This window comes from Phacochoerus africanus, chromosome 1, assembly GCF_016906955.1.
Source record: "Phacochoerus africanus isolate WHEZ1 chromosome 1, ROS_Pafr_v1, whole genome shotgun sequence".
Classification (NCBI taxonomy): Eukaryota; Metazoa; Chordata; class Mammalia; order Artiodactyla; family Suidae; genus Phacochoerus; species Phacochoerus africanus.
Genome location: NC_062544.1, coordinates 755,635 through 769,364, shown reverse-complemented (window position 1 = coordinate 769,364; position 13,730 = coordinate 755,635). Strand labels below are relative to the sequence as shown.

Genomic DNA, 13,730 nt, shown 5'->3' with positions numbered 1-13,730 from the left:
AGAACCGCATGCTGCCCCGAGGGTCGCTGCCTGAAGCGAGGGTTATGCTGGTCCTGCCCACACTGGGAGAGGGCGATCAGCAAGCAGACAGGAGGACGGAGCCCAGGCCACCGCCTGACCATCCTGCGACCTGCCCCCCTGAGGTCAGGCCTGGTCCGGCCACTCGCTACCTGGCAGCCTGTCTTCCCTCGAGGCTACGGCTGAAGGAGGTGGCACAGGGCTGGGGGTGAGGGAGCTGCTACACAGATGTCCCCATGGGCTCCGAGCCCAGTGCCCCACCAGGGACCAGGTGCCACGGGTCTGCTTGTCCACTTCAGTCTAAAGCACAGCCGGAGGGAGCGAGGCCTGCACTGTCCCCACGTGCCCTGCAGCGTCCTGGGAGCGGCGTCCTCTCCCAGCCTCCTCAGCACTACCCGAGGGCCCCCTCCCACTAAAAGCACCAGGACCCCAGAAGCCGGTGCTCCCAAACCATCTCTGTCCCTGTCCCAGTCTTTGTGCGTCCAGGTCAGACAGGGCTGGGCTGCCATGACCTCGTGTCCTAAGCTGCTCCTCTTCCTCTGGGTTGTGGGTTCACCTGAGTCCCCGGAGAGAGGTGCTGAAATTCTCAGCCAGGTCCCCAGAATGTGGCTTCCCTGGAGCTGAGGCTTTCACAGAGGGAACCAGCTAAACAGAGGCGTCAGGGCGGGGCCTGTTCCCAGATCACACACACATGTGCACAAGCACCTGCGTGCACACACGCACGCATGTGTGCACACTCACATGCATGCCAGCCACCTAATCAGCTCTTAACCCCTGGTTCTGCCCGTGCAGGTGCCGAGGGGAGGACCCTGGCAGGAGAGGCAGGCGCCAGGAGCTGGCAGCTCACGGCTGCTCACGGTTGCTGTCTTCTGTGCCAGGCTACGGGCCAGCTCCCGAGGTCATTCTGTTTGCAAACAGCCAGGGCTCCATCCTAGGTCGCTGTTAGGAGTGGGGGTTGTGCGGGGGGGGGGGGGATCCTGGAGGCGGGTCAGATGAGCGTGGTCACCCCGTGGCCACATGGGAGCCGCCACTGTGACGGGTCACTCCCGCCTGTGTCTGCAGAGGATGCTGCCCCCACAGGGTCCGCTCCCCAGCCAGGTGTGTGCGCTTCCAACGCGCACATCCGAGCTCTGAACTCACTGGCTCTGCCCGTGGGCTGTGACCGCAGGCGAGTCCTTTTCCCTGACAGGGAGCATCTGCGGGGAGAGACGGCCGCTGCGGCGTGATGGGTGCACTTCAGGATCAAGGCGGCACGTCCCCATCTCCTGAAATCCCATCACCTCCTCGCAGGTACGGGACAGACTGCATCCCCAAATTCGTGTTGAGACCCTAACCGTGCGATGGTCCCAGGAAGTGGGCCTCTGGGGGGTGAGAGGTCGCAGGGCTGAGCCTCGCGAATGGCACCAGGGCTCTTATGAAAGACTCCAGGGCGCTTCCGTGTCCCTCTGCCATGTGGGGACCTGACTTCCAGCCTCCAAGCTGTGACACTCATGTCCAGGCCCAGCAGCTGCCCAGCCGGGCACTTTGCTGTGGCAGCCAGAGGGGCCTGGGCTCCGGGCCCTGCCGTCGGGCCTCAGTCCAGCTGAGAGCCGGCACAGCCCTGTCCAGGGCACCAGCCCCCGGCCAGGAGGCTGTGGGAGGCAGTGGGGCGTGGTCTCCAGGGTGAGGCGGGGCTGATGGGCGCTCTGCGCGCCCAGCAGAGGGCCATGGCTTGGGTGACTCTGCGGAGCAGGGACAGGTGGCCCAGATAGGGTGCAGAGTCGGCCTGTGTGGAGCTTACCCTAGATGGGCGGGGGACAAGCAGCTGGGCTTGGGTCAACGGGGCCTGCAAGGTGCAGAGCCAGGGCGGCCGCCTACCTTGATGCCATCCGGCACCGCAGGTCCTGGGCCTGCCCGGTGGCCTGGGGACTCCATTCCTCCGGATCGTGAGTGAACGGCCCTGCTGGGGCATCTCGGCTGAAGCTGTATCGACCGCTGTGGCTTTCCAGCCGGACCGTCGGGGAAATCGTTTTCCAATGCGAGAGAGATTCGACCCCTTGCGCTCGATAAGGGCAACGCGCCCGGAGGCTCCGCTCCTTGCGGACTCGATCAGCTCCTGCGCTCCTGCGCGGGAGCGGCTCCCTGGGACGCAGAAGGACCCGCGTCTGGGCAGCCCGGATCCGGGCGGCAATCAAGTACCTCGCGGCCCTGAGGCAGTACGCGGGGGCCAGAGCAGAGAAGGCTGAGACCCCAGGCGCGGCGTGAGTCTGCTCGTCAGGGGCGGGTAGGGGTCACCAGGCGCTAGGGACGGGGGCAGGACCCAGTGTAGGATCCCCGCCCGCTCCGCCCCAGCTCCCAGTGGGATCGGGCCGGTCCAGGGTGTCCTCAGGGCACGGGACCTCGGGAGGGGTGGCTGCAGGGGAGGGGGAGAAGGCGACGGACATCTGGGTAGAAGGGTCTAGGCAGCCGCAGGGGGAAGAGAAGCATAGGCAAGACCAGCTCGGCGCCCTGGACCCCGTGCTGTGCCCGCGCGTCCCGCCCAGCTCCCTCCCCGCCACCGACTGCTCCGCCGGGCTTCACTGGGGCTCAGCGGAGGCTGGGCTGTGGGAGCCCCCCAAGGCAGATGCTGGTGCGTGCTGCAGCCACAGGGGCTGCAGTTTAGGGTGAGAGGAAGACAGAAAGCCACCCGTCTCCGTCCTAAGAGGCCTGGGACCCGGCAGTGTGCCCCTCTCCCAGGCGCCCCAGGCCCCGGACGTGCAAGGCCTGGGGCAGAGCGCGCTGCTGCGGACAGCAGACTGGCGCCCTCGCTGAGACCCAGCGGTCGGGTCCCAAGGGCGGGGTGCAGGGGCGTGGCCAGGCTCGTCCTCCGCCCACCTGGGGCGGTACAGAGGCGGAGCCAGGGAGGGCGGGCGCCCCGGTTGGCCAGCGGGGCAGGCAGGGCGGCAGGATAAGAGCCCAGAGCGCAGCGAGACCGGAGCGGAGCTTTCGCGGACACTTGGCAGCAGGACCAGTGGGACCACCTACGGAGCCGAGGCCGGGAGCGCAGGTGAGGCCGGGCCACCCGTGGGCCACCCTCCCCACCAGACGTCCCCCTGGGGATCCTCCGCTCCTTTCTCGGACCCCGCGGCTGCAAAGGGTCGGCGGGCACCATCGGGGCGGGGGGCCTCCGTGTCCTGAAGGCAGCGGTCTTTCCGGAAGTCACCCACGGCTGGGGTGCACAGCGCACCCGCGGCCATGCCATCGGCGGTCTAAAGGCGAGCAGTGCCTGAGGGGTGCGTGCGCTAGAGGGGCGGGCGATGTTCTCCACCCCGGGCTCTGTGATTCGGGCAGGGGGCCGCCCACGACCCCAGCTTCCCTGCAGCGCTGGCACCCGGCCCTTGGCTGTTTGTGACTGATTCCTTCCCGTTGAACCAGACCTGGGAGGGGTGAGGCAGACGCGAGCCAGGGCTCCCCTGTCCCAAGGGGTGGTCTTCTCAGCCAGCGCCTCTCCTCACAGCTTGGCCTTGGCTTTTCCAGATGGGGGAGGGGCGCGGGGTTGTGGGGCTCTGAGGGCCCAGGCCGAGTGTGGGCACAGACCGGAGCTCTGCTTCCCAAGTGCCTGGTTCGCTTTCTGTACCCAAACCTGGCCTCCGAGGTCGGGGCCTCAGGAACGCGGTGGGCTCCCCTCAAATGCCCAGCCTCGTTTTCCCTGGCAGCTGGGCCCCGATGCACCTGCAAGTGCTGCTGTCAGAGCAAAAAGGCTGGGACCTGCCGCCGGTACCAGCCCAGCGCCCCCCACGGGACCCCGGCCAGGCCAGGCCCTCGTGCCCCTCCCACGAAAGCCCTTGCCGTGGGTTTCGTTCATCTCAGGAAGGTGCTGAGGGTCTGTCACTGAGACGAGCTGCGTAAATGACTGATGGACGTTTCTGTTCAAACGTGGATGCGGAGGAAAACGTCCCCGTTCCTGCTGCCGTCCTGCCACCTTCTGCTTCCGGGGGGGTGTGCGTGTGTTTGTGCGTGTGTGCCTGTGCACGAGCACACTCGCGGGTGCCGCTGAAACATCCAAATGCCAGGAGGCATGTTGGACGCTGCCCCTGGCCTCGGGCGCCCGCCTTGCTCTTGCTGTGACAGGTTTCCTCTGTTCTCCTTGGTTGTGTTTCCCAGTCCCACGAGCTAACTGGGAAAAAGCTGCTGGTAAAAGCTGCTGCCTCAGGAGCCAGTCCTGCACACCCAGGAGATCCTGCCGCAGGTTCGGCCCCTGCCGGGCCCTTCCAGGTGGGGCCACAGGTGGGTGTGGCTGCAGCCATTCCTCGGAGGAGACGCGTCATCTTAAACTCGGAATTTCTGTGGCTGCCTTGGGTTTTAAGTTGTGCTCTTTACTTTGGCCACTGAGTAGAAACTACGTGTGTGCGCTGTCGTGAAGACTTAGGTGGGACATTGTCTGAAGATGGTCCACTGACTCCCCGGCAGTGGGGGAGGCTGCAGGGGACGTCTTGCACTATAACTCAAAGCCAATGGGAGATGACACAGCACCATCCTTTGACAGGAGGGGAGAGGGGACCTGGGGGCGGGGGGCAGAGCGGAGGTCTGTCCTGAGGCCCCCCGCCCCCGCCTGCCTCCCGCCCTCACCCTGGCTGGGTCCTCCATCCAGGGGGCCTGGAATGTGTTCGTTCTGTCCCAGGAAAACGGCCAGAAGCGCCTCGGTCTGCTCGTGCCCCCACCACGCTGTTGTTCTGGCTGCTCAACCCTTGCTCTCCTGTGTGTGCTTCTTTTTCATGCTGGCTGAAAACCCAGAGGGAAGAGCTGCTCGGGGCTCCTGCTCCCCGGATGCCATGAGGCACAGCAGGTGCTCCGTGGCCCTGGTGTCTTCCGCGGTGGCGCCAGCCAAGGAGGCCAACGCCACGGGCCCGAAGGCGGTGGAGCTGGTCCTGGTCAAGGAGCAAAATGGGGTGCAGCTCACGAACTCCACCCTCCTCAGCCCCCCGCAGAGCTGCGCCGAGGCCCCAGATCGGGAGACCTGGAGCAAGAAGGCCGACTTCCTCCTCTCGGTGATCGGCTTCGCCGTGGACCTGGCCAACGTCTGGCGGTTCCCTTACCTGTGCTACAAAAATGGTGGGGGTGAGTGCTGCCCCCCACCCCACGCCCTCCCGCCAGGGGCCAGGGCCAGGGGCAGGGCTCTGGGAAGTGAGGACCACCCCCCTCACCCTCCCACCGTGGCCAGGGCCAGGGGGTGCTGGGGCAGGGCTCTGGGGAGTGGAGCCCTCACGCGGCACAGCCTCCCAGGACAGATGTCACAAACCCACAGACATGGTGCTCAGAGCCGCCCCATCCCCTGACCGCCTCCCCAGCCGAGCCCGGAAAGCAGAAGCCAGGGTTTGGAGCTGGAGGGGCCACGGCCCTGCCTGCTGGTTCCGAAGGTGGTTTCACTTTGGCCGACTTAACCAGCTGACACGTGTGCAGAGGCCCTTGAACTTGGAGGAGCCGAAGTTGTCCCGGGGACAGGCCTGTCTCCTCCCCTCCCCACCTCACCCCTGCACGGCCAGGCCTGGAATTGCCAGATCTGGCCTCCAGGTAGAAAACTAGGAAACAGGCCAGGGCTGTCCAGAAATTCAGGCTGAGACATCAGGCTGGTGCTCGTTCCCGTGAGAGGCCTCAATGCGGCCGGGGGTCAGTCCCTGAGGGGCTTCCAAAGCCCCCGGTGGGCGGATTCCCTGGCCCCCTTTGAGGCCTAAGTGGGTACAGAAGTTGCCCCAAGACAGGCAGCTCTGTGGGTGTCCCTGCACCCCTCCCAGAAAGAGAGCCCCCCATTTGAGGCGGTATGACCTCAGGAGGGTCTCAGGAGGCTGAGCCCAGGGGCCCTGGACTTCGTGCTTGGAGTGCAGTGTGGCTTTGAGAGGAACTGGGTGCCGGGGTGGGGGGGGACCCCAGCCCCAGGACAGCGCCCACTAGCAGAGAGACAGCTCAAATGCAGAGGCCCAGGTAGGGTCAGACCCCAAAGGACTCAAGAGGAGAGGGGACGGAGGGCAGGACCTGCCGGCAGTGCCAGGAGCAGAGCCGCGATGCGGGCAGCGGCCTCAGGGGCTCTGCTCTGGGGCTGCCTCCGCAGGTCGGGGGGAGCGGGACCCACGGCAGGACACGTCCAGGCCCTGGTGATGGGGGGCCAGGTGTGGCGGCAGGAAGCCCACCACCCTTGGAAGGGTGGCCACACAAGGGCTTCAGGGAGAAACAGGGACGGGAACCCTGGGTGGAAATGCTTGGGCCCAAGACACGCGTGGTCGGAGGGGCCCTTCCCCCGCGGCCCAGGTGACCATGCTGTTCTGCCCCCAGGTGCCTTCCTGGTCCCCTACCTGTTCTTCATGGTCATTGCCGGGATGCCGCTTTTCTACATGGAGCTGGCCCTTGGGCAGTTCAACAGGGAGGGGGCTGCTGGCGTCTGGAAGATCTGCCCCATCCTGAAAGGTAACAGCGGGGCACCACCTCGCACCTGGTGTGGCGGGGACCAGGGCGCGGCTGGAGCGGTTTCACAGCCAGTCACCCCGGCTTGGGCATTCGGTCCCTCTGGGCATCTATGCACGTGGACACGTCGTTTTAATTTCGGCCCCTGCTTTAAAGGGTCCCCTTGGTCCCAGGCGAGGCCAGCCTGCCGTTCATGCGCGGTGGTGTTCCGTCAAAGTGCTAAAACGGCGGAAAAGATAAAAATCCGCCCAATTGATCTGTCCTCTATCCATCACCTATCTACCCGTCTACCCGTTATCTATCCATCCATCCATCCATCCATCCATCCATCCATCCACCCATCTCTCCATCTGTATTAGTTTTCTAAGGCTGCCGTACAAAGTGCCACAAACTGAGTGGCTTAAGTGATAGGTGTTTGGTGTCTCCAAGTCCTGGGGGCTCGAGTCCAAGCCCACGGGCCTGGGGCAGTTGACTCCTTCCGGGCTGGGGGCGTCCATGGGCTGGGGACGGCCGTCTTCTCCCTGTGTCTTCACGTCGCCCTGCGTGAGTGTCTCTATCTGAACTGCTCGTCTAGGTTCACGTTGTGTTGGGCTCGTTCTGAGATACTGGGGAGTGGAAACCACCTGCCTGCCAGCCAGGTGTCCATCCAGCAGTCTGGCCACCGCCTACCCATGTGCCATCCTCGTAGCCACCCTGTACCTGTTACCTGCATCCCTCGCTCTGATGGCATCCATGTTCCTACGCTCTATCCCTCTGCACCTGCCCTCCCTCTAGCTACCCATCCATCTGCCATCTATCCACCGTCTCTTGTTCACTGAGCCCTCCAGGCGCTGGCATGATGCCACAGCATGGTAACACAGCCCAGCCCATGCTGAGCACAGGTGGCCAGCCTGGTGGTGACGCTTTGTGAGAGCCTGGCCCCTCCGGGAGCCCTGGAGGTACTCTGTGTGCCGTCTGTTCTGTGTTTGGAGATGCAGGTGCTGGGTCCGGGGCTGGGGGGACCGGCCGCTCTGGTCAAGACCAGGGTGGGCTCCACCCCAAACCCGTGTGTCTCCCCCCCAGTCCAGCCCCCAGTCACGCCCGCCCACGGGACCAACCGCACAGGAGCCCGTGGTCAGGAGACGGTGCGGGAGTTTCCTCAGACACCAGGCCGGTGCCGGCTTCAGATGCTGGCTTCGCTGAGATGGTTAAACGATCCGTCTTCGGGTCTTCTTAGGTCTTGAAAAGTTAGGGTCTCTGGAAAACAGAAGCCCCACGGGTCCCCAGGGCGCCCCGCGGGTGTGTTCGTGGGTTTGTGTAGAGAGGGCAACTGCCGCGGCCTGAGGAGCGGGGACACCTCACGGGTGTGGGCTGTCCCTCCAGGAGAAAACCGCCCTCACGGCATGACAGCTCCTCCCGGGCGCTGGCATCCCTCCTTCCTGCTGGCCGCTGGGTGACTCTCCAGACACGAGCAGTTTCCTCACAGGCTAAGTGACAGGCGGCCCAGTGATGGAGCTGCAGGGAGGCCAGGCGTCCTCGGCGGGAGGGGCGGCCCTGGGTCAGGTGCCTGCGCGGGGTTTGCACGCAGAGGTCAAAGCTGAAGTCAGGCCTGGGACAGCCGCCAGAGCCCTCGGCGGTCCCGAGGAGGGGACGTGCAGGAGGCTGGGACCTGGGCGCCTCTTCAGAGCCAGGCAGGCGGGGCGGGGGGGGGTGTCTTCACGGGCGAGGCCAATACCGTCGGGGCAGCGCGTCCACATGGACACCACTGGCACATCGGGGCGCGTGAGTTCGTCCCGTCCTCCCGGACCTGAGGGCCGCTGGCGAGTCACGGCCGGCGCGCGGCGGCTGCACCGCGGTCCGACTTCACCCAGCGCGATGTGCCTCCAGGGACCGACTGCAGCTCCGGATGTCCAAGACCCCCCTCGAATCTGAAGCGAATTGAGAGCTTCTGATGTGACAGGACCCTGTGCCCCCCACCCCCAGGGAGTCCGGAGCTGAATCAGAGGGTCCGGCGAGGAGGGGCTTGGATAAGAGACTCGAGCAGGAAAAGGGCGCCGACCCGGGGCCGCGGGCCAGCAGATGAAAGCGCCTTTCCCACTGGACGTCCTACCGCAGGAAGGGTCTTCCGCAAGGCAGCCAAAGCGAACCTTCCTCCGTCTGCCCCCCACCACCCTGCACTGCCCTCGCCTTGCTCTCGTGCGCACGCGCGCTGACCAGGTTCTGAAGACACTCGGGCCGACGGGAGGAGCCCACCCCACCGCGACTCTCGGAGGGGAGGCGGTTGCCCCCAGGGCCCAAGCCCCCCAGCTGCCCGGCATTCGGGCCTGTCTGTCTGTCTGTCTGTGACTCGCTCTTCATCCGGAAGCTCTGGGGCTCTGGCATGACTGTCTGTTGGGGTGCAGAAGGGGGGCTGTTGTGCCCTCCTGAGACCAGAGGGGGCTCGTTTCATGTTTGCTTAAACCACAAAGTCAAGCCCACTGCGTGTGCAGTGTGGAAACACCACCACCCAATTTCACAGACTGTAGAAGAGAATTTCCATATTTTGGGGTCAATAATATTTTAGTGCGAATTACCAAACACTCCCTTTTTCTAAAAAGGCTATTCCGTGGCCTGAGATAAATTGCACCCGAAGTTAATATTTAAAATACCGAAAGGAATTGAAAATTAAGAAAATTGACATTCAGGCTGTGACTGAAATTCGCTTCTGGCCTTGAGCTTCCTGGGGTCAGAGACAAGAGGAACCATCAGAGGGCACTGAGTCTGTCACCTCCTTGGGAAGGAAGTTCCTCTGCCAAAAGCTGATGGAAGCAGGTCCCTAGCGCTTTATTCAGAGGCTGTGACGCAAGAACACCCATAAAGGAACACGCCTGAGCCTGCAGGACAGTGAGCCTCATGACTCACAGGAGGACTTGAAGGCGGCGGCGTCGAGGGGTCGCCCTTCGGGGGCCCAGGGCCAGGGCTTCCTGAGGCTCCGCGGTCCCGGAGGACAGAGCGACTGGCGGAGCCTTGCAGCCGTCTTCCTAAGAACCGTCCTTCACCCGGGCCTTTGGGGCAGCCGGACGGCAGCTCAGCAGAAGCAGCGCCCTTGGGTGGGAGAGCCTCTGGGCTGATGGCCGGGCCACATGCTCCAGGGCCACATCAGCCCCACTGTGACGGTGGAGCAAGCTGGCCTGCCTGGGGGGTAGGGGGGTTGTCTCCACAGCAGTGGATCTAGAAGGACCCAGGGCAAAGGCAGGCCTCCTCCGACACCAGATCTGCATCTGCTCTGGTGTTTGAGCAAAGGCTCCTTTCAGCTCCGAAAGTTCCAGCTGAGGAGTCAGAGTCCCCAGTTTTCACCTGCAAGGATTTCCACCCACGGCCGGCTCACCGCCAGGGAGAGCCTTTTGTGATGTGCTTCACGCCAGCAGGGCTTCCTGCCCGCACGGCTGCCTGGGCGAGTCCGGGGAGCAGAATTGCCGTGCGGAGCTGTTTCCGGCTGACACGCTCCCCCCCCGGAGGACCTTCGAGAGGCACGTCGGGTTCTGCCTTTGCTGCTGCTGAGCATGCTTTCCCGAGGGATCGCGTAGCAGGGCCACTGGCGTTTGCATCAGTCACGCCTGATCCTGGCTGTGTTTAATATCTACACCTGAAAGAATTGCAGTGCCTCTCTTTTTGCTTTCAGGGTAGCGAGGGAATTTTAATGGAGACTCCTGAGCATGAAAATATCTTCTCCTAAGGGTTAGACCCATAAGAAACGAGCTGAGCTGCTCCTGCGAAGGTTGCCTGAAAGTCAAGCTCCTCCCTGGCCACAGGCGGGCGTGGCACCCAACCAGGCTCCTGTCCAGTCAAGTCAGTTGTGGTCTAAGCCAGCCCTGGCCCAGAGAAGTAAAAGAACGCCGCCTGGAGCTCCGCGCAGCAAACCACCGCAGCAGAAGGCACCCGTGCCTGCCCAGCCTTGAGCAGGGAGAGCCCTGGCTAACAACAGGAGGCCAGGCCGTCTGTCCACCTGGGTCAGCATGATGCCGCTCCAAGGACGGCTCACCCTCTCTTCTCCTCCAGGACTCTCCCAAATTCTGGGTGCTGTGGTCCTGAACGTGTCTCCAAAAGGCCCCAGGTGGCCCCAGGAAGCCCCACGTGGTCACCCATGGCCATGGAAGACCCCGGATGATGACGTGTGACCCTGGGGGGTTGGGCGGCTCTGTAGCTACTGAGCAGCCTGTTTGCCTGGAGTGGTCCAGAGGGGGCGTGGTCAGCTGTGGGGCCACGAGTGGCCCTGGATGGCCTGGGCCGTCTTGCCCCTGATGGTCCTGGATGAGCCTGGGAGGCTGAGGATGGCCACGAATGTCCCCAGTTGTCCTGTAGTGACCGTCGATGGCCCTGGATGGCTCTGGGACTTTGGGGGTTCTTTGGTGGCCCCGGAGGGCTCTAAGTGACGCTGAACGGTTTGGAGTGGCCTGTGGTGACTCTTGGTGGCTCGTATCCTTGGTGTTCCTAGATGGCCCGGGTGACCCTGAATGATTCTGATGGTTCAGGACGGCCCGTGGCCCTGGACTGCCCCGGGTGAACCAGAGTGGCCGTGACCTTACGTGACCTTACGTGACCCTGGGTGACCCTGACGGGTAGTGCACGGCCCTGGGTGGCCCTTCGGTACCCTGTTTGTCTGTGGGTGACCAGGCTGTACCAGGCTGCCCCAGCACATCTGGGTGGACAGAGGCGGCCGTGGACAGCTGGAAGGGTCGGCCCCGCCTCCGTGGTGGCAGGGGTGCCGCGGGTGTCGGGACAGCCTGGTGGAGCTGTGTCCTGGTTGGGGGGGGGTGCTGACCTTGCTGACCCCCACCCCCCGGCAGGCGTGGGCTACTCTGTCATCCTTATCTCGCTCTACATCGGCTTCTTCTACAACGTCATCATCGCCTGGGCCCTGCACTACCTCTTCTCCTCCCTGACGGCCGAGCTGCCCTGGACCCACTGCAACAACACCTGGAACAGCCCCCACTGCTCCGACGCCCGCGCCGCCAACTCCAGCGCCAACGACACCAGGACCACACCCGCCGCCGAGTACTTCGAGTGAGTGGGGCTCCGGGCCGACGGCCTGCTCGCTGCCTCTGCCCGGGGGGAGGGGGAGGGGAAGCAGCCAGGCGGGTCCCGGAGGGGGCCGGGCTCACCCCCCAGCCCTGCGCTGCCCCCCCCAAGGATCTACGGAGGCCTCTCTCCCGGCCTGGCCTGGCCTGTGCCCATTCTGTCCCTTGGACGCCTGCGGGGCTTATTTCTGGCCCTACCTCTGGCAGCTCAGGAAGGGACTGTTCCTCTCCCGGCCCTGTCGAGACAGGTGAGCCCTCGGGTGTGCAGGAGAGAAAATCTGAGCCTTCGGGCCCCAGCAGGAGCTGCCGTGTGGGTGTGTGAGTGACTCGGCCAGAAGGGCTGCCCGGTTCAGGGACCTGGGGTGTTTAGGTCGGAAGCGCGTGTTTCAGACACTCGGAGTCTAAGCACTTGCTCCAGAGCCACGGGACACGTCTCCAGGACTGGCCGCTGTGGACAGTGGCCGGGGTGGTAGGGAGTGGAGTGAAGTGGGGCTGCAGCTCTGCAGGGGCCATGGGAGGGGTTGGGTGCCCTTCTTCCAGGAAGCGCGAGCTGAGGCAGGACGAGGGCTGTGGGTGGTGGGACTTGTTTAATTTTTTGGAAGGTGGTTTTGCCACTTTGGGATGGAGAGTGAGGGCGTCTGGGAGGCCGGGGGCGGGAGCAGGCGTGGGCGCTGAGAGCCCACCTGCCTGGCGAGGGAGAGTCCAAAGCTGGGGGTGAGGCCGGGGTCTCTGGGAGCTCTCGGGAGTGGCAGCAGGTTGTCAGAGGCTGGACCAGAGACAAGAGTCCACCTGCTATCTGTCCCGTTAGATTTGCCTAAAAGACACCAGGGTGGGTGTCCCCTCGAGAAAGGGAACCCCAGGCTGTTACCCGTGTGTCCTAGGACTCGGTGTGATGGGCAGACAAGAAGCGCTAGCTCTGTCCAAGGAAAGCTAGCAGAGCATGCGTCCACAGCAGTCTTGCAGGGCTCAGCATCTTGCCGCCGGCCTGTTCCTTACGCATGTCCCAAACTTAATGGCAGCGTCTCAGGACCAGGTCAAGGCCAGCTCTCAGGGCCAGTATGTAGAAGGGACCAGTGGTGGCAGGGGCGGGGCTCTGCACCAGAAAGCTGAGACGCCAGCGTGGCTGCCTGTCCACCTGTCCACTGCTAAAGGACATCCAGAGACAGCTCTCTCTAGGCTGGGTTCACCGATCATTTCACCAACAAGTCTTCAAGCTAGTGTGTCTTTTACAATGTTAAGATGGATTTTGGTGCAATTTAGAGCATTTAGGAAAGCTTTCAGAGATGCCAAACGTGCCGAGAAATGTCACTTGGGGATGCCTATCTTTGTTTGGGAAGTGTGGAGAGAGAGGGTTTATCTAAGAGATTTTCAGACAAGAAAAACATAGGTAAAAAACTGATTCGTCAATGATCCATTATTAAGAATATGCTAGGAGGAAAGCACGTATGTGATAAGCAGATTTTAAAAAAAGAAAAACTGACTAGTCAGTGTCTCGGAAGTTCCCCGTCTGGAAAAGAAAGGTTCAGATGGAAAGCTGCCCAGATCCTCCACGTGAGGGGCTATCAGCATGAGCAGGTGTCCAACCGTAGTTGGAGGTGACCCTGGGACAAAGGCGGGAGCTTTGAAGGTTTGCACGGAAGTCTTGGATCAATAAAGACACAGTGAATTATTAACAGCATCAGGGACTCCCCAGGTGATCTCACTATTGGTGGCGACAACTCAGGTGTCCCTGAGACGGCGCAGTAACCGTCAGGTCTGCAAGGGTTTTCTGGAATTTAAACACACTGTGTAGGGCAGATCATTGTGAAAAGGATTACCTGTTCCTGATCCCACCATGAAGTGACTAAAAGGCCAGGATAACTATGATCACTGAAGTCGTAAAGCTCTGAGTCCTACAAAGTACGTGTGGGCTCTGGAAACCCCAAAATAGGCCCATCTAAACCCAACAAGTTTTAAATTCCCCTCAGTTCCATAAACACTTATCAAAACCAGGCTTGCCTACTTCCTACTACAAATTAGAAAGCTATGTATTTAAAGCTACACATTTTCCTCTAAGAGACGGCTTTAGCTGCCTCCTGCCTGTCTGATATGTTGTGTTTTCATTTTCATTCATTTAAAGTATTCCCCAATCTGCCTTGTGATTTCTTCTTTGACTCAGGGGAGATTATTCTTTGATTTTTAAATATTTGGAGGCCTTCTAGATGTATTTCTGTTATTGATTTCTAATTTAATTCCGACTGACCTGATGAGAGAATATGTTTA

At 62.4% G+C, this 13,730-nt stretch overlaps 1 protein-coding gene across 4 annotated transcripts in view; it reads left to right on the top strand.

Annotated features, from left to right (window-relative positions):
• Positions 1-2,948: 2,948 nt before the first annotated feature.
• The window catches only part of SLC6A3 (solute carrier family 6 member 3), a 34,141-nt gene continuing 23,359 nt past the window's right edge, over positions 2,949-13,730 (top strand). For 3 of the 4 annotated variants that reach the window (XR_007131475.1, XM_047756606.1, XM_047754830.1), the window contains exons 1-4: positions 2,986-3,043; positions 4,771-5,094; positions 6,304-6,435; positions 11,238-11,454. Coding sequence is in view for 3 of the 4 variants with exons in the window: in XM_047756606.1 (XP_047612562.1) it covers positions 4,809-5,094; positions 6,304-6,435; positions 11,238-11,454 (635 nt within the window). In the remaining variant the exon portion in view is untranslated. Of the gene's footprint in view, positions 3,044-4,764; positions 5,095-6,303; positions 6,436-11,237; positions 11,455-13,730 lie in introns of all 4 variants that reach the window. The other variant, XM_047755522.1, reaches the window with a different exon arrangement.